At 44.0% G+C, this 20,679-nt stretch overlaps 1 protein-coding gene across 1 annotated transcript; it reads right to left on the bottom strand.

The window, feature by feature from the left end:
- Window positions 1-1,156: 1,156 nt before the first annotated feature.
- CCDC59 (coiled-coil domain containing 59) lies at window positions 1,157-20,424 on the bottom strand. The gene is made up of 4 exons (XM_082255436.1): window positions 20,144-20,424; window positions 15,821-16,046; window positions 8,808-8,901; window positions 1,157-1,483 (listed from the first exon to the last, which is right to left on the bottom strand). Exons 1-4 carry the CDS (start codon window positions 20,370-20,372, stop codon window positions 1,322-1,324), a joined length of 711 nt encoding a protein of 236 aa, XP_082111562.1. The 5' UTR covers window positions 20,373-20,424; the 3' UTR covers window positions 1,157-1,321.
- Window positions 20,425-20,679: the final 255 nt, after the last annotated feature.

Here is a 20,679-nt window from a genome sequence, read left to right as displayed (position 1 = left end):
CCAATCACAGCTCACTAGTAAAGGAAGCAAAGCTGTTATGAATCATGGATTCATAACAGCTTTGTTGAGATTGTGATTGCATAGCAAACACATGATCACCGGTCCCCAGGATCTGCTGTTTCTGGTGCAGTGCCCCCATGTGTCTGTAAAGGCAAAATGACATACGGGTAAGCCGCTTTCCCTGTACATGCCACCAACTTCCCCTGTTCTGTAGGCGGTTGGCAGATTCTTAAGAGAAAGTAAAAAAATAGCTTTTGTTGCAATATTCACCTTCAGCATAGTACATCCCTTGGAGTTAGATGGCCAGCATAATTTAAACTACTGCCTCTGAGCCCAGGTTGTCCTGGCCCCACTCCAGTTTTTGACTGGAGAGTGAACGGTAAAGCAATATAGGGATGGGCTCACCTCTCCATCTCACAAACCTCTGTCAGTCTGCAAGAGGCTGATACCTCTTACATTTAATGATGTTCTAATGATTATAGACCCGCTTTATTTTTTTGAACTGCCTAAAATTCAACTTTAATTTTTCACAAAACATAACCAAAAAAGAACATAAAAGAAAAAACATCTAGTAGAAAGAATTTAATGGTCCAGTCTTTTCGCCAAACAATCCCTTTGAAGGAGACATTTATAGGGAGGGCAAAACTTCAAAAAGAAAATTGTTCCTTTGCATTTATCTCTCTTTGACAAATCCATCACACTATACTTTTTTCGGGATTTTGACCATTAGTCTACAACACAGGTGTCAAACACAAGGCCCGCAGGCCGAATCCGGCCCTCAAGGCCATTTCATGTGGCCCTTGCACCTCTCCTGCAGCTGCAGGAGAGCTCCAGACCTCTTCTGGTCCTCCTCCAGACCCAGGACTTTTTGCTTTTCAGCAATGGCTACAGCTTCTTCCCAGCAGTAGCACAAGATAAGGGGGTGCACTGTGATGCAAGGGAGGGTGGGGGGCTCCATTTATGATGGTGGAGAGGCTCTTGACATCTTATGTAAGTGTAGGGGATGCCCTGGACATCTAGTCTTACAGATTCATCCGGCCCTTTTGAGGGCAATAATAATGCTGATGCGGCCCGCGATTAGATTGAGTTTGACTCCGCTGGTCTACAAGATACAAACCCATAGCACCCAGTGATTTATTTGGCGCACACAATTGTTTTTATTTGCTGAAACCATTAACAAATCTTGGTAAATAAGGTCCATATTTTTAACTTAGGGATTTAAAAAAGTCATTAAAATACTTATTTTTGTAGAAAACCTCTCCAAAGAAAGGATGCCTTTCATTAAACGCACCTTTGATGATGCACTAGTATAAACATTAAACTATGTGTTACTTTGTATCTTTTTAAGCAGATACTCCATTTGTACATTGAAGTTGGGCTGTCCTTTCTTTGTTTTAGTGCTCAAAATCTTATACGCTTCCATCTTCTTTTTCGTGTAGAGTTCTTTTGCTTCTTCTCTTTTTCTCCGGTTTTCCTCTGCTTCCTAAAATTTCAAACAGATTTGTTATATGCAATATTTTTGATAGAGGGGAAAGGTATCAAAAACACCTGAAAATGGTGTAGAATTATTCATCTAAAAGCTTACTAAAAGGGGCAGGCTGTTTGATTATGTGCTTACCCACTAAGAATGGAATATGAGTAAGATCTACACAAACCTGCAAAGAGCATAAGACATTCCCATGTTACATGAGAGCGTTTATACTAGTAAATTAAATTGCTATGGTCTATTTCACAAACCTGAATCCTTATTTACAAATTATTTATAGAACCTGTCAGCTCACACAGAAAGCGATTTGAACATGCATGTGCCTGCACATTAGCAACACAGTGAGGCTGATTTACTAAAACTGGAGCACTTAGAAATCTGGTGCAGCTGTGCATGGTAGCCAATCAGCTTCTAACTTCAGCTTGTTCAATTATGCTTGAACAAAAAAAAAAAAAATGGAAGCTGATTGGCTACCATGCACAGCTGCACTAGATTTTGCACTCTCCAGTTTTAGTAAATCAACCCCACTCAGTTTAGTAACTGCTTAGATCCTGACATGTTACATTGTGACTGTATTTAGAACTGGAGTGGAGCAGCATCAAAAGTATCCTTCGGGTACTTTCACACTGCTCTGTAGCAAAATTACAGTAAACCGCATATGCGTTTTTACCGTGATTTTGCTATGTTTCAGATACGTTTGCTGTGCGTTTCTGGTGCATTTTTGGGTTGCCTGCACTTGTGAAAAATGAACACGACTGAAAACGGCACCAAACACGCAAGATTGCGGTGCGTTTTTATCGCGATTTCCATTCATTTCAGTGGGAAGCTGCGGTTTTGGTTTTTAAAACCACACCAAAAGATGCAGCATACAGGACCTTTCAAAATACACAGCACCTGTAGTGCAGTTGTGGGAAAAGTCCCATAGGATTTAAAGGGGAAAAAAAAAAGAAAAAAAAAAAAAACACAGGACAAACATAGTGTGAAAGGGCCCTTAGGCTCAACTCACACTTAGGCTATTTAAATTGCCGAGATGTTAACGGAACCCTAATCGCTGTGCGATTTTGCCACATTTCGCAATGCACGTGTTTTGATGCAATTTTGAACTGCAGGCAGAATCGCATCAATTCCGATTCAATTATTCAAATCACCTAGATGTGAATGGAGCCTAAAGCCCCTTACACACGGGTTGAACACAGGCCATCATCGGCCAGTCCAATAAAAAACACCCGACATTCTGCACATGTGTAAGGTACCCTGTTGGATGAGCATGTTGGAAAACCAGCAGCCGACCGGCTCCAGATCAGCGAACCCAGCCAATGGCGGAGGGGGCTGATCAGAGCAGATTTCTTACTAAAGTCGGATTGTTAGTACAGCGGCTCCGACTGGAGCGGACAGTTTGTTTTTTTTGTTCAAACCACTGGGTTGAACTGAAAAAAAAAAACAAAAAAAAAAATATTAGTGTGTACCAGGCTGTAATGAGGTGCTGGGAAGAAAGGGAGTGACTCAAAATCTAGCTATATATACACAGAGGAGATAGATTTCAGCTTTTGTCAAAGTAAGCACCTTCCAAAAGACATTTACTACTATGCTGGAATAATAGGCACATTCAGCATGCAATATCTACTCATAACATGGCACCAAGAGGAGTATTTCTACAACCCCCATGTCCTAAAATACAAGGTCCCCTTTTTAGGCAAAATTTCACTTTTCTTAATAAACAGAAGCCCTTTCTAATGTCTTTTCTAGCCAAAATATCCAGATGTGCTTATCTCTCAGAGCAGCCTGCACCCTCAAAAATGATGTTCTGAGCCCTGACTTCTTGTAGCATCCAGGAAACTTCAAGGATAAGTTTGGCTTTGGGAACATGGAACATGTTCCTGCTCCTGCATAGGCTCGGCGATCTGAGCTCTCCCCATGACAAAAGTATGGGGAGAAGTTCTCCGTACTACTAACATCCTTTGCGGCTGTGGGCTTGTAGTTCTCAATGAACTATTACGCTGCTGTTGAGCGCTGTGATAGTTTATTTATTCGTCCTGTCAGTGTGAAACTGCCTGGCAGACAGATAAACTGACAGTCTGCAGGAGTCCTGCATCTTAAGAAAAAAAAAAAAAAAAAAAAAAAAAAAAAGTATAATTTTATAATATATATCACATATACGTACATACCGTATTTATCGGCGTATAACACGCACCTAAATTTTAGGGCAGAAATTTCAGGAAAAAAGCTGAAATTTAAAATAAACAGCTTTGAACTCAGAACATTTTTTTTAAAAATTAAATGTAGTCTTACTAGTGGCCACGAATGCAGCCTCATCAGCGCAGTGTCCATACATGCAGCCTCGCCAGCACCAGTGCCCATAATTGCAGCCTCGCCAGCGCAGTGCCCATACATGCAGCCTCGCCCGTGCCCATAATTGCAGCCTTGCCAGCGCCCATAATTGCAGCCTCGCCAGCGCCCATAATTGCAGCCTCGCCAGCGCCCATACATGCAGCCTCGCCAGTGCCCATACATGCAGCCTCGCCAGTGCCCATACATGCAGCCTCGCCAGCGCCCATTATTGCAGCCTCGCCAGCGCCCATTATTGCAGCCTCGCCAGCGCCAGTGGCACTAAAGAAATCACTTGTCCAGAAAGCATCCAACGCCGAAAGGTAGAAGGGGGCGGGCGGCGCCGAGGAGAAGGAAGGACGCGCTGTTATCGGAAGTCCCGGCGCCTATGATTGATGTCGGCATAGGAGGCGGGACTTCTGATGACAGCGGTCCTCCCTTCTCCTCGGCGCCGCCAGTCCCCTTCTACCTCTTGGCGCTGCTAGTGCTTTCTGGACATTTTTTTTTTCTTATATCGGCGTATAACACGCACTGCTACTTTTTCCTCCATTTTTAGGAGGAAAAAGTGCGTGTTATACGCCAATACGGTACATACATAACACACACACACATACATACAGTGCAGACCAAAAGTTTGGACACACCTTCTCATTCAAAGAGTTTTCTTTATTTCCATGACTATGAAAATTGTAAAGTCACACTTCAAGAGGTAGTACCCCTGAAATGGTTTTCACTTCACAGGTGTGCCCTGTCAGGTTTAATAAGTGTGATTTCTTGCCTTATAAATGGGGTTGGAACCATCAGTTGTGTTGTGCAGAAGTCAGGTGGATACACAGCTGATAGTCCTACTGAATAGACTGTTAGAATTTGTATTATGGCAAGAAAAAAGCAGCTAAGTACAGGAAAACGAGTGGCCATCATTACTTTAAGACATGAAGGTCAGTCAGTCCGAAAAATTGGGAAAACTTTGAAAGTGTCCCCAAGTGCAGTCACAAAAACCATCAAGCGCTACAAAAACTGGCTCACATGCGGACCGCCCCAGGAAAGGAAGACCAAGAGTCACCTCTGCTGCGGAGGATAAGTTCATCTGAGTCACCAGCCTCAGAAATCGCAGGTTAACAGCAGCTCAGATTAGAGACAAGGTCAATGGCACACGGAGTTCTAGCAGCAGACACATCCCTAGAACATTTGTTAAGAGGAGACTGTGTGAATCAGGCCTTCATGGTAGAATATCTGCTAGGAAACCACTGCTAAAGAAAGGCAACAAGCAGAAGAGACTTGTTTGGGCTAAAGAACACAAGGAATGGACATTAGACCAGTGGAAATCTGTGCTTTGGTCTGAGGAGTCCAAATTTGAGATCTTTGGTTCCAACCACCGTGTCTTTGTGCGACGCAGAAAAGGTGAACGGATGGACTCTACATGCCGGGTTCCCACCGTGAAGCATGGAGGAAGAGGTGTGATGGTGTGGGGGTGCTTTGCTGGTGACACTGTTGGGGATTTATTCAAAATTGAAGGCATACTGAACCAGCATGGCTACCACAGCATCTTGCAGCGACATGCTATTCCATCTGGTTTGCGTTTAGTTGGACCATCGTTTTATTTTTCAACAGGACAATGACCCCAAACACACCTCCAGGCTGTGTAAGGGCTATTTGACCAAGAAGGAGAATGATGGGGTGCTGCGCCAGATGACCTGGCCTCCACAGTTATCGGACCTGAACCCAATCGAGATGGTTTGGGGTGAGCTGGACCGCAGAGTGAAGGCAAAAGGGCCAACAAGTGCTAAGCATCTCTGGGAACTCCTTCAAGACTGTTGGAAGACCATTTCAGGTGACTACCTCTTGAAGTGTGACTCTACAATTTTCATAGTCATGAAAATAAAGAAAAAAACTCTTTGAATGAGAAGGTGTGTCCAAACTTTTGGTCTGTTCTGTATATATAGACATACATATACATACATATATACATATACAGTGCCTTGCGAAAGTATTCAGCCCCCTTGAACTTTGCGACCTTTTGCCACATTTCAGGCTTCAAACATAAAGATATAAAACTGTAATTTTTTGTAAAGAATCAACAACAAGTGGGACACAATCATGAAGTGGAATGAAATTTATTGGATATTTCAAACTTTGTTAACAAATTAAAAACTGAAAAATTGGGCGTGCAAAACTATTCAGCCCTTTTACTTTCAGTGCAGCAAACTCTCTCCAGAAGTTCAGTGAGGATCTCTGAATGATCCAATGTTGACCTAAATGACTAATGATGATAAATAGAATCCACCTGTGTGTAATCAAGTCTCCGTATAAATGCACCTGCACTGTGATAGTCTCAGAGGTCCGTTTAAAGCGCAGAGAGCATCATGAAGAACAAGAAACACACCAGGCAGGTCCGAGATACTGATGTGGAGAAGTTTAAAGCCGATTTCCAAAGCTTTAAACATCCCAAGGAGCACTGTGCAAGCGATAATATTGAAATGGAAGGAGTATCAGACCACTGCAAATCTACGAAGACCTGGCCGTCCCTCTAAACTTTCAGCTCATACAAGGAGAAGACTGATCAGAGATGCAGCCAAGAGGCCCATGATCACTCTGGATGAACTGCAGAGATCTACAGCTGAGGTGGGAGACTCTTCCATAGGACAACAATCAGTCGTATACTGCACAAATCTGGCCTTTATGGAAGAGTGGCAAGAAGAAAGCCATTTCTTAAAGATATCCATAAAAAGTGTTGTTTAAAGTTTGCCACAAGCCACCTGGGAGACACACCAAACATGTGGAAAGATGAAACCAAAATCAAACTTTTTGGCAACAATGCAAAACGTTATGTTTGGCGTAAAAGAAACAGCTCATCACCCTGAACACACCATCCCCACTGTCAAACATGGTGGTGGCAGCATCATGGTTTGGGCCTGCTTTTCTTCAGCAGGGACAGGGAAGATGGTTAAAATTGATGGGAAGATGGATGGAGCCAAATACAGGACCATTCTGGAAGAAAACCTGATGGAGTCTGCAAAAGACCTGAGCGGCCGCTATTGATAGAACTATGTGATCCTTCCCTGTCAGCTCAGCACGACTATATGTGAATGAGAAGTGACCTGACACCGGGCGGGGGGGGGGGGGGGGGGTTGGAGCGGCCGCTATTAGCTGTAACTATGGGAGAGCTTCATTTCACTGTCAGGCATGTATCTCCACTGACAGGGAGGTGAAGCGCTCACAGTTACAGCTAATAGCGGCCGCTCGCCCCGCCCCCCCCCCCGCCCGGTGTCAGGTCAGTTCTGTTCTCATTCACACATAGTCCGGCTGAGCTGACAGGGATGGATCACATAGTTTTATCTATAGCGGCCGCTCGCCCCGCCCTCCCGCCCAGTGTATCACTTCATTCAACACAGATCGTAGTAGTGACATCACCGGGAGGCGGTGCCGCCGGCCAGAGGCGGGACTTTTGAATGAAGGACACCCGAGGAGGGACGCTGAGCCAGAGGGGGGAGGGGGAGATGGGGGAGAGCTGAGGCCGTTGGGGGTGGTGGGACGGGGTGGGAGATGGGGGCGGAGCTGAGGCAGCTTACCAATGATGTAGATCAAAGGAGCAAGAGTTCAAAACACTAATACGTGTAAAATCACAATTGAAATAAAAACCGTGAAGGTGAAAGCTGCTGCTATACAAGGGGAAAACTGAAATAAGGTGCAACAAATGCAGCTTGCATAAACCAATTTGTGACACTAGCAGCGCTAAAAAAAATTTTTTAGCGCTGCTAGTGTCACAAATTGGTTTATGCAAGCTGCATTTGTTGCACCTTATTTCAGCTTACCAATGATATTTGTATTATGAAGCATGAGGGGTTAATGTATTGTCACTGCAGGTCACTGATGCATTAGTGACCGACCAGTGGCAGTTAATTAACCCCTTTGTGCTGCATTAGTGTGACCAGTATCAGTGTTAATTAACACTGGTTGCACTGACACTGGTTGCACTAATGCAGCACAAAGGGGTTAATTAACTGCCACTGGTCGATCACTAATAGATGAGTGACCAGCAGTGGCAATACATTAACCCCCTCATGCTGCATAATACAAATACCATTGGTAATTAAATTAACCTCTTGCCAACCCGTCACAGTACATATACTGTGACAGGGTGGCAGCGACAGGTGTATGTCGCTACCTGTTTTTGGTGTATGCCCCTGTTCTATCTATTTTAAAAAAAAAATTGGGAAAAAGTCTTTCGGTTTTCGGCCAAGGGAATCCTGCCTTTTCGGTTTCGGCCCAAAATTTTCATTTCGGTGCATCCCTAGCTGAAGTATCTCCTCACTCTACAGTTCACCCATGCAGCATGTATACCAGGAAGCCATGAAGGGGTTTTCTATAGAAGACACTGGAGGCTGAGGCGAGTCCTGCCCTAGAACATAGACAGATCTATTTTTTGCAACAGAGGTGCATTAATGGTATATCAGTACACAGGCAAACTGGAAAAGAAAAAAACAAACAAAAAAAAAACGTAATAAGTATACATGGGTGCTGATCCATGGTACAGTGGTCAGGTTAGGTGCCTCTGTCATCCCCGTTGTGTTCTGAGCACCTCTCCCTGCCTGTCAGCTCCAATCTGTGTCTGCAGAGCCGATCTCCTTCCGCCTCTATTCCAATATAATACATAACACAATTACCTGTATCCTGCTTTAGCAAGACATTCAGTAGATTGTTAGTTTTTCTTTTAAACCATAATCCTAAATACCTTTTTGCACAGCTCCTCTGTGCGGCCACGTGACCTCCCTCTGCTGGCTGGCATCACTGGGGAATCTCAGCCCCTCTTGCTGCTGTTCTCAGATCAAGGAAGGAGAACAGAGGAAGATCACATGACTGCACAGAGGAATTGTGCAAAAAGGTATTTAGGATTAAAATTTAAAAGAAATCCGCACTCTGCACTTTATATCTTAAAAAACAGAGGATTCAAGTAATTGTGTTATGCGACATTACAGCCCCTTTTAAAAGTCCTTACTTTTCGTTTTTTTGCTCGTTCACGCTGAACTCGTTCATATTCTTCTTTTGCTTTCTGATTCGATGTTTTATTCTTGAATTTCTTTTTTTTTGGCCTGCACATGGAAAAAAAAAAAAAAAAAAGTTATACTGAAAAACAAAAAAATATTTTGCTATTATTTAAAAGTGTATATTAACTCTTCCAAAAAATAGAATCTTTAGATAAGGTGGCTGCATTCATTTTTATTAATTTTTTTGCTTTATTTTGTGTCTAGTAATCCTGCCAGTAACTTCCTGTCCTAAGGTGACAACACCCACTCACTGTACTATATTTATGAAGGGAGCTATGGTTGCCACCTAGGTTGGACTACAAAGATGTCTGGCTTTGTTAATCCCCATTACACGGGTGATGGAGAAACTAATAATATATAGAAAGAAAGATCACATTGTGTTTGCTTTCAGGTCGGCTCAATGAACATGACAAGGACAATGCATTTCTGGCATGATCAGCAGATTTTTTTTTTTTTTAACCTGTTAAAATTGATTTTTTTCCCCCCAGGCTTAAAATGTATGCAATCACCTTATCAAAGGAATGGTAAGCCGCGATATTTTTGTTCTTGTTTTTTTTTCATCCTTCAGGCCCTATTCACATGGGGCAGATTCCATTACGATCATCAGGGAATCAGCTCACAGGTCACCTGCTGATCGGAGCACAGTAGGCGGACATGGACAAGAGCACTCTGCATTAACAAGCTCAACTTTCTGCTTCGTTTAAATAGAAGAGGGTGAATTCTGTTACATGTAATAACTATGCCTTGCAAGTAGACACATGTAAAAAAAGGGAAACAGAGCGCCTCTAAGTGCAGCAATTTATTAATAGCTTAAGATCACAATATAATGGCAACTCACTAGACAGAAGTGAAGTATAGGCTTGTACACTCAGGTGGCATGTCAAAGGTGGATGTAGTACCCAGAACTCGGAAGACGTGAGGATCCTCTGCTCAGCGTCCTTCCGTCCACCCAATCAGCACGGATTCTCCCATTCTGCGGGACCCCTGGGGCTACATCCACCTTTGACATGCCACCGGAGTGTACAAGCCTATACTTCACTTCTGTCTAGCGAGTTGCCATTATATAGTGATCTCAAGCTATTAATAAATTGCTGCACTTAGAGGCGCTCTGTTTCCCTTTATTTACATGTATCCACAGCCTTGACTTCACTGTCTCCTGGAGCAGCCCTTACAGCAGCAATTACCACTTATTGCACTATTGACTTTACACTGTTATTGGGACTTCTTTTTTGGACTTATCCAGGGATATCCTTGTGTTTTGCATTTTATTTTATTTACAGTCCAGATTTTTTGTCTCTGCCCTTATTCCCTAACAGTGCTATGTATTGGCCACTATCCTGCATATAGCCATCATCCCATCCAGCCTATACCCAAGCGCTTGCTTCCTGCAAGTAGACACGGCTGTGTTACACATTTCACAGAGCCTCCCTTCTGTACTAGCGTTGCTGAGAGAAGGAGTTTAGGGAGGCCTAATCCGTACAAGAATCACTGCTTGCAGGCAGCAAGGTACTAGAGCTGCACGATTAATCGTTATTGCGATCTCCATTCACCCCCCTCACGATCTTAAAAACAGCATTTCCTTGAGTCATACAGAACAGTTCTCTGCTCACTCACAGCTGTCAAAAAAAAAAAAAAGAGCCTCCAGCAAATGTTTATCAACATTGGTAACGCTGGGAGATATTTACACTGAGGCTCCGTTCACATGTCAGCGTATGGTTAGTGGCACGATTCCGCCCGCGATCCGGAGATTATTGCAAATCGCGGGACGCCTGTGTGTTGCCCGTGATTTGCAATAGCCCCCCAAACGCTGAGCGATGTTGCAGCGATTTCCGCCTGCCGAATCGCGGTAACATCGCGCAAAAAAAAAAAAATTGCGGGACGCATTACGCCCAAAAAAGTACAAGAGCTTCTTTGGAGCGTATTGCGTCCCGCAATTTTTTTGGCGCGATGTTACCGCGATTCGGCAGGTGGAAATCGCGGCAACATCGCTCAGCGTTTGGGGGGCTATTGCAAATCACGGGCAACGCACAGGCGTCCCGCGATTTGCAATAATCTCCGGATCGTGGGCGGAATCGCGGCGATTCTGCCCGCGATCCAAACGCTGACATGTGAATGCAGCCTGAACAAAATTATAAAAAAACGCAACACTTTTGTTTTTGCCCCCATTTCTTGAGATGAATTTAAATATCTACGAGTCCTTTCACGCGGGCGGTGCGCCCGACGGACTCCCGTTTTGCTCAGCGGGGACAGATCCACTGATCCCTGCTGAGCAGGCGGATGACAGGTCCGTCTCCGCTTACTTTGCGGAGACGAAGCTGTCAGAGCCCCGCTCTCCTCTATGGGAGATCGGATGAAAATGGACTGCCTGTCCGTTTTCATCCGATCCTCCAGACAGATGGAAAATAGGGTTTCCCTCCATCCGCATTTCACAGACCGGATAGCAGCGGGTGTCAGCGGACAGGTCTCTGCTCCATTGGGCTGCATAGAGCATCCGATCAGGTCCGCCTGAAAAACTGACAGGCGGACCGGATCGGAAAGCTCCTGTGAAAGGGGCCTTAAAGCGGAGTTCCGGGCACAAAAACGATTTTTTTTTTTGTGCCCCTCCGCTAGGTAGAGCTCACCTGAAAAGGAATTGGATAGTTATTTTTATTTTTTTTTGTTTACTCACCTTTTTATTGAAGATCGTAAATACTCACCTCTGACTGCTTCCTCCCTCGGAGCCGCGGCTCACCCCGTCACTTCCTGCCTCGCGATGATTCCTGGGAGCTAAACGTCATAGCTCCCAGGAATCAATGCGACGGCACTGGCCCCGCTCGTCTTTTCCGGGCCGGAAGTGACGAGAGGGGCCGGTGCAGTGCATTCTGGGACACGAAGACGCGGAAGAAGACAGAGAAGAGGACCGCGCCGGCTTCAGCTGCCCACAACAGAGATGGAAACGTTGTGGAAGAAATTTTCTAAGTAAGTATTTCTTCTAAAAGGTAAGTGCGAACCGGGACAGATCAGAGTCTATCCATTGTGGAATGTGCTAGCCCTGACTGTCCCGGGGGTATGTTCAGCAAAAAATCATTTCTGTGCCCGGAACTCCGCTTTAAGACTTTTTTTTTTTGTACACAAATGTCCTATTTCTCTCAAATATTGTTCACAAATCTGTCTAAATCTGTGTTAGCGAGCACTTTGCTGAGATAATCCATCCACCTCACAGGATGGCATATCAAGATGTTGATTAGACAGCATGATTATTGCACAGGTGTGCCTTAGGCTGGCCGCAATAAAAGGCCACTCTAAAATGTGCAGTTTTACTGTATTAGGGGGGTGCGAAAACCAGTCAGTAGCTGTTGTGACCACCATTTGCCTCTCACAGTGTAACACTTCTCCTTCACATAGAGTTGATCAGGTTGTTTATTGTGGCCTGTGGAATGTTTGTCCACTCCTCTTCAATGGCTGTGCGAAGTTGCTGTATATTGGCAGGACCTGGAACACTCTGTCATATACGCCGATCCAGAGCATCCTGAACATGCTTAATGGGTGACATGTCCGGTGAGTATGCTGGCCATGCAAGACCTGGGATGCTTCCAGGAATTGTGTACAGATCCTTGCAACATGGGGCCGTGCATTATCATGCTGCAACATGAGGTGATGGTCGTGGATGAATGGCACAACAATGGGCCTCAGGATCTTCTCACGTTATCTCTGTGCAGTCAAAATGCCATCAATAAAATGCACCTGTGTTCGTTGTCCATACCATAACGCCACTGCGGGCCACTCGATCCACTACGTTGACATCAAACCGCTCACTCACATGACGCCACACACGCTGTCTGCCATCTGCCCTGTACAGTGAAAACTGGGATTCATCCGTGAAGAGAACACCTCTCCAAATTGCCAAACGCCATTGAATGGGAGCATTTGCCCACTCAAGTCGGTTATGACGATGAACTGCAGTCAGGTTGAGACGCCGATGAGCCTGCAGATGAGCTTCCCTGAGACGGTTTCTGACAGTTTGTACAGAAATTCTTTGGTTATGCAAACCGATTGTTGCAGCAGCTGTCCACGTGGCTGGTCTCAGACGATCTTGGAGGTGAAGATACTGGATGTATAGGTCCTGGGCTGGTGTGGTTACACATGGTCTGCTGTTGTCAGTCCGGTTGGATGTACTGCCAAATTCTCTGAAACGCCTTTGGAGAAGGCTTATGGTACAGAAATGAACATTCAATTCACGGGCAACAAATCTGGTGGACATTCCTGCAGTCAGCATACCAATTGCACGCTCCCTCAAAACTTGCAACATCTGTGGCATTGTGCTGTGTGACAAAACTGCAAATTTAAGAGTGGCCTTTTATTGTGGCCAGCCTAAGGCACACCTGTGCAACAATCATGCTGTCTAATCAGCATCTTGATAATCCATCCACCTCACAGGTGTGGCATATCTCGGTAAAGGAGAAGTGCTCACTAACAGATTTAGACAGATTTGTGAACAATATTTGAGAGAAATAGGCCTTTTGTGTACATAGAAAAAGTCTTAGATCTTTGAGTTCAGCTCAAAGCTTTAACTCTTTTAGATCAAAGGAATGAACTTCCATCTGTAAATTAGGTAAGTTTAACCACTTAAAGACTAAGCCTTTTTCTGACACTTGTTGCTTACAAGTTAAAATCTGTATTTTTTGCTAGAAAAGTTTTTAGAACCCCCAAACATTATACATATTTTTTTAGCAGAGACCTAGAGAATAAAATGGCGGTTGTTGCAATATATTTTTGGAAAAAAATACGCTATAATGAATTAAAAAAAAAGGAAAACAGTAATGTGAAAGAGGTCTCTACGCCGAGAGAATCGAAATCTTTATTCTAAGCAAAAAAATTGTGATTCTAATTTTATCCAGAGTCATGCAGCTCTACTTGGTACCCTTAGGAATCAAAAGTAAACCAAAAGGAGAGGAAGAGACTCTGCAAAGCTTGCAAGGAGTCCAGGAAGTTGTGGAAAGAGCTGGCCAGCAGACAGGCAGCAATCACAACATGAAATTATATTTTTTTTCAAGTAAGCATATATTGAATTGTCAAAAATAACTAAATATTTTTATTGTCATAACAATGCGTATATTATAAAATTTAAAAAAAAAAAAAAAAAAAAAAAGTGTATGCTGCGACAATAGATCCCTTTTAGGAATAAAAAACTGCAGGCAGATGACACTGCCCAATTAAAGTCACAAATACAGATATGTAGGCAGATAGGTGCTGCGGATTTATATTCTAAAAACATTTTTGGTCTGTTTACACAGACTTGGTCAGACAAGCTCCCTTCCTTTTCTTTGCAATACAAGTTTGTGTGAAAAAAGAGGGGTGTGGCATTTACTAGCTGTGCTAGAACAGAGAACTGGAGAGTGAGGGCAGAAAAAACAGCTTGAAAGAGGTATTTTAAAAGGCTTCACCTTTGTAAAAATAGTCTATACATTCAAGAAGCCCCAGCAGTTAAACTAGGCAGCTTAAACAAATATTAACATAGCTGCAATCCTTGTAAACCATTTGTACCCCCATCATAGTCTGCCCGAAAAACTCCTAATAATCTCCATAAATCCACCGAGTTTGGCTATGGCGACAGGAGGGAGAGCACATTGCATGTGTGCGGGGCTCTGAACAAGGATGGCACTTGCTCATATGAGAGTCCAAAGGCTGGCCTGTCCTAGCATCAGGCGATGGTGAGTGAGTAAATGTCCTACAGGTATGGCAGATACCTTAGTTAGGATTTTCAGGAAAGCTGCTTAGTTCATTGTTACCTACTTGGACTTCTTGACTACTCTAAGGCATTTATAAGTAAATCACTCACAAAAGCATAATATGCAAGACGACAGTACTAAAAACAGATAAAAATATATATAAAACTTTAAAGCTGAAGTTTGCCCAAAAAAAATAAAATAAAAAAAAAAAGTTATCCTTGCAGTGGGTCCCCATCCACACTACAAGAATTAGATACACATTTTGTCTAGGGGAAGGGGGGACTCGAATAAGGTGAAATATTTGGCTTAGAGTGGAAGTAAACCCTTCTATCAGTTTCAGCCAAGGAAGCTGCCATCTTGGCCTGTGTAATCTTCAACTGCTACGATGCTGCACATGTGATCAGTTAATGACACCGGCCATTGGATGGTTTGACAGTTTGGTTAAGAGCACAACCTATGTGACAGTTAGCATTCCGGCATGACAGAATGTAACTGTTTTTGGAAACTGGTAAATCGATGGGTTTGCTTCCACTTTAATTCTTGCAGGTTGTTCACAAGACCTGTCCCCTGAAGCTGCTCTTCCCTGCTGTTCTATCCATTGTAGCTCTCAATGTCATTGTAGGTCAGTAATTCATCATCACTAATGCCTCGTACACACGCAACGATTATCGGCCGACTGATTGTCCGACTTTTGTCCAGAGTGTTGTTTTGTTGGTTGGAATGTGCCAAGACTGCACACGAATTTCCTCGGCCAAAAAAAATCTACTTCAGAAGTGATGTCATGTGCTGGTTTACTTTCCGTGTGTTTTTTCTTCTCTGAGCATGCCCAGTCTTGCTCATCAGATTTTTGTCTGCCGAAATCTGTACTGACTGACGGAAAATCAGTCGTTGTGTTGACGGCCAACAAAAATTTTATAGCATGCACACCAGATTTTATTCGGCCGAAAAGTCAGAGTCGGTTATGAAAGCATCATACTAACAAGGGGAAAATCGGCCGATCGGACGTTGGCCGAAAATTCCCGGCCAATAATCGATGCGTGTGTACGAGGCATTAGTCTTAAAAGCGAAAAAAACAACAACAAAATTACCCCTGCAGTGTAGAGGATGAGGACCCACTGAAAGGGTAAGGTTTTCTTCAGCCTGCAGTTCAGCTTTAATGTGTCTTTAAAATCTGTATAGGTGTTAACTGTCCCTTAAAAAAGTCATAGAAGTGTATAGGTAAAATAAATACCAGTTCAACAGACCAGTAAACTTACACTCCTCCTTCCGGTTCCTCTGTTGTCTGTGTGATGTCCTCCTCAGGCTTCCTCTTTCTTTCTAGATTTTTCAGTCTCTCTTCTTCAGCCAGGTAGAGATGCTTTAAATGTTCAGGGTAATGATCTGCATACAAATCTTTCTGAGCTATGGTCTTCTTTTGCTTTCGTTGCAGCTTTTTATATTCCAGCTGAACTTTTTGTTTTCTCCATAAAGCAAAGCCTTGCCCTATAATTAAAAAAAAAAAAAAAAATATTGGTCATAATTAAAGTTATTTGGTTTTGCTGAAAGAAAATACTGTGCATAAGATTGTATTATATGCATTTCCTACAGATATACTCCTAATATATTAGGACTATATTGTGTACTGAGTGGATAAAAATCGATTTTTTTTTTTTCTCTTAAATATGATTTTTTTTATTTTTATCAAATGTATTTTAATAAAATGCTGTTGGAGTAAAAATCCATATAAATATTGTGTGTGTATATCTCATTATATACACACACACACACACATTATATATATATATATATATATATACACATACACACATACATACATACATATACACACACACATACTGCCTATACGTATATTCTGAAATATTTACATTTTTTATAAACTCATTCAATGAATCAAAGCTGAAATAATAACACGCACTGCATTGATGCATTCAAACAATGTCACACTAACTACCAGCAAGAATGAGTCTTTACATTTAAACCTGTCATTTCAGCTCTATTATGGCAGCACTTGTTAGCAGGAATCCATTCACCTGCTGCCGTCACGTCTCTTGCCTTGTTGTGTCACTGCCGCATCACCAGCCATCCCATTAAAGGGAATGGGACTGTCAGAAAGTCAACAGTGAATCAGAGGAGTCGCCGCTGTGCTACAAAGAGGCCAGACCTCTTCAAAAAATTATGATTTTAATTTTTACTAGTGATTTAAATCAAATCCACTCTGATTGTGTAACAATCACGCAATGTTTTGGTTCCACCTGCTGGCCCTAACATCACTATAGTGTCCTGATGTAACCACAGCTTGGGACACAGGCACCCGTCACATCCTTAAAGAGGAAGTAAACCCTCCTCAGGAAGTTGTACCTATAGGTAAGCCTATGATAAGGCTTACCTATAGGTACTGTAAATATCTCCTAAACATGTACCGTTTAGGAGATATTTACCTTTAATGCAGCCAGTGACGTCACTGGCGCATGCGCTCTGAAGGAACGGCTGATCGTGCCGTTCCTTCAGAGCCCCGTGCCGTGACCGTCGGCTCCCGCGCGCGTGCGCGGGAGTGACGTCACCGCGGCTCCGGCCAATCAGATGACCGGATGCCGCGATCCCGGAAGACGAGCGACATGTCATGTCGCCCGTCATACAGGTAAGAGAGCGGCACGGCGGGGGCTCGTTCTAAGGTAAGTATTTCATAATGAGCTAGTATGCGATGCATACTAGCTCATTATGTCTTTCTCTTGCAGGTTTTAAAAAAAAATAAAAAATTTTAAACAAGTTTACAACCTCTTTAAGCATACATGACATGTAGATTCTGTTGGAGACTGTCGCTCTTGCAAAGAATGAAATGAGGACTTATCAGCCATTGGAGAGGTTAATATTAAGAGTCACCTTCTGTAGTTTTCTCATTTCAAATGCTGCTCCTTTCCCCTAAGCAAAAGAGTTTCTTGTCGGTTAAAATGTTTTTATGATATGCTGTGTTCAAGTCAATAACTTATATGGATCTGAATGCACTAGTATTGCATAGTATAGGCACATTCACACTGCTCAGTTTTGGCCTGTAGCTGTGCAAACCCCCCCCCCCCTCAAAAAAAAAAAAAAAAAAAAAAAAAAAAACTACTTTAGTTTGATTGTGGCTGTATTTTATGCTGAATGCATGTAAAATGTGTGCAAACATTTAAAGTACCGTATTTTCCGGCGTATAAGACGACTGGGCATATAAGACGACCCCCCTATTACATGATCTACCGGTAATACTTATACTTAGGTTACCTTGGAGATATTATACTCGGCGTATAAGGCGACCTCCCATTTTTGGGGGATTTTTTTGAGGTTCAAAAGTAGTCTTATACGCCAGAAAATACAGTATGTACAGTGGTAAAAAACTGGATTTTTGCCTTACCCCAAAATCCTTTTCTCTGATGTTCATTGACGGACACAGCTCCAGAATCTTCTTAACCATTGGGTTATGCTGCCCCTTACAGGAGGCCACTAGGCAGGAAAAAGCTTTAGCACGCCAATGGGGCAGTCCCAGGTGGTATACTCACACACTCTGCTATAGGCATTACATTTTGTTGCAAGCAGCGTCAGAAGAAAAATAACGCAACTCAATAGAGGGGTGGGTGCTGTGTTCGTCAATGAACAGCAGAGAAAAGGATTTTACAGTAAGACAAAAATCCAATTTTCTCTTTCATTCATTGACAGACACAGCTCCAGAATTTTCTTAACCATTGGGACGTCCCAAAGCAGTGTTAAAACGTGAAAGGTGGGAAAAACACAGCAGAAAAAAAAAATTCCCAAAAGGCTAAACCTAGCCAACCAGGTAAACAGAAGCTCAACCAGGAACAACAGAAAACAATACACCCTCAAAGAGGACCAGGTCCTCTAAACAGCAGCCTGCAAAACCTTGCGGCCAAAAGCAGCATCCACAGATGCCAGTACTTCATAAACGTTTGTGAAAGTGTGCACTGACGACCAGGTAGCCGCCTTGTAAACCTGCATCACTGATGCCTGATGGCGGAAAGGCCAAGAGGCAATAAGCACCTTAAAGTGGAGTTCCGGCCACAAAATCGACAGTCGATTTTGGGCCATCCGCTTGCTATAGCTCACCTGAGAAAAAAATGGGTAGTTAGGATTTTTTTTTTTTTTTACTTACCTTGCAATTGCAGAAAAACAAATACTCACCTTCTTTCCACTTCCTCCCTCGGCCGCATGATCCGTGCCGTCACTTCCGCTTTGCAATGATTCCTGGGAGCTGAACGTCATCGCTCCCAGGAATCAATGCACCTGCACCAGCCCCGACGTCAGTTCCGGTGCAGGCGTGTCATACCTTGCTAAACAGCTTCTGGGCATGCCCAGAAGCTGTGCAGAGATGACGCTGAAGACCCGGAAGTGACGGTGGGGCTGGCGCACTGCATCGTGGGACCAAAGAGGACGGAAGAGGACACGGAAGAGGATCGTGCTGGCTTCAGCTGCCCACACCTGAGATGGCAGCGCTGGAGAAGAAATTTTAAAAGTAAGTATTTCTTCTTGCAGGTAAGTGCGAACTGGGACAGATCAGAGGCTATCCATTGTGGAATGCACTAGCCCTGACTGTCCCGGGGGTATGTTCATTGAAAAAATGTTTTTGTGGCCAGTGTAACGTGAGAATTACCTACCCCGTGAGAAAAACCTACCCTCGTCACTTCCGGCCAGGAACAGCTGAGCAGCACTGCGCATGCTCACAGCCCCGGATACCTAATGAAAGAGCTGAGGACCTGACTAGTGCGCATGCGCACTAGTAGGAAATTATCAGGGTGTCCGTGAAAAAAACCTACGCACGCCACGCTTACATTAAAACAGCTGTGCTGCAATACAAGTCATCTCCGCTCCTGTCCCTGTCACTGCCCTGATCTTGGCTAGTAAATATAAAAGCGGGTCTCGGCTCCGTGATTTATGTTCTCATACAGCCGCCGCCGCTTTTATATTTACTAGCCGAGATGAGGGAAGTGACAGGGATAGGAGAGGAGATCACTCGTATTGCAGCACAGCTGTTTTAATGTAAACGCCGAATCGCATACAGTGCCGTGCAACCGGAAGTGACGAGGGTAGGTTTTTCTCACGGGTAGGTAATTCTCACGGAACTCCGCTTTAACAGGTTTGAAAAAGGTGCAGGAACCTTCCCCCCCCCCCCCGCATTGGAATCCGATTGCATGGGGGCGATCCAATTCCTGTCCAAATTCACAGTTTGCACTGCGATCTGATCTGGGGGGGGGGGGTGTGTCATTAAGTTTGTACTGACACCCGCAGCAGTTCAGAGGGCAGTGTGATCTGCCTGCGGGGGAGATGTGATGCGGGAACCCGCACCACATATGTGTGAACCCAGGCTAATGTGTACTGTTTTCGTAGGAAACGAAAGACTGCGCTTGATCAGAAACAAACAAAAAAAAGCTTGTTTTCGATCAAATTTTCTTTTATCGGTTCCGATTTGCTGTGAAACAACGAGGAAAATCAGACAATCGTTCGAGCGATTTTCTTATAGTGTATATCCCACTTAATTTAATGATCTGTGGTATGCTGGTGAACGTTTGGCACACACAGATCACACTCACCCTCCTTGGCACTCCCCGCTGTGATCTGCTGGGCGCTCTTCCACCTCCTCTTGTCTTTCCCCCATCTGTTTACATTCTGTCCGCTCTTCCTCTGCACAGACACCATACCGGGCTCCGCTTTCTTCTGAGCGGCCCCTCTTCCCCCTCCATCCCCGGAGCCCCTTCCTTTTCCCCCAGAGGGCCCGGCTCTCCTCCTGTACTGTGCGCCCCCTGAACCGGAGGAAGCCATACTACTACTCCACGAGACTTCCTTCAGAGTCGCGGCTCGATGACGTCACCGCATCACAGTGCAGCACCTAGGGATGTATTGCAGATGCAGAGAGGGAGGGGTGGAGGAGCTGAGTGACACACACACAGCACAGTGTAATGATTCAGTAGAGTATACACACGTACATATTATACGTCTTACTTATATAACAGGTAGGGTCACTTTACTGTCTAATGACTTTGCTGTGCATGTGTCCTGCTCAGTATTCAACCATCCGTTCTCAAACGTACCCTGACATCCTCTTCCGGGGTTCCCTCTCTATTCCTCT

The sequence above is a fragment of the Pelophylax lessonae genome, assembly GCF_965119305.1.
Source record: "Pelophylax lessonae genome assembly, chromosome: 4".
Classification (NCBI taxonomy): domain Eukaryota; kingdom Metazoa; phylum Chordata; class Amphibia; order Anura; family Ranidae; genus Pelophylax; species Pelophylax lessonae.
The sequence above is the reverse complement of the archived record's forward strand: the minus strand, read 5'-3'. Positions and strand labels throughout refer to the sequence as shown.

Excerpts from the sequence above, each read along its gene's own strand:
- CCDC59 (XM_082255436.1), bottom strand. The coding sequence starts at position 20,372 with ATGGCTTCCTCCGGTTCAGGGGGCGCACAGTACAGGAGGAGAGCCGGG. Across the intron at positions 8,902-15,820 it reads GAGGAACCGGAAGGAGGAGT|GCCAAAAAAAAAGAAATTCA; the intron begins GTAAGTTTACTG and ends TTCCATGTGCAG. Across the intron at positions 1,484-8,807 it reads AACGAGCAAAAAAACGAAAA|GAAGCAGAGGAAAACCGGAG; the intron begins GTAAGGACTTTT and ends TTGAAATTTTAG.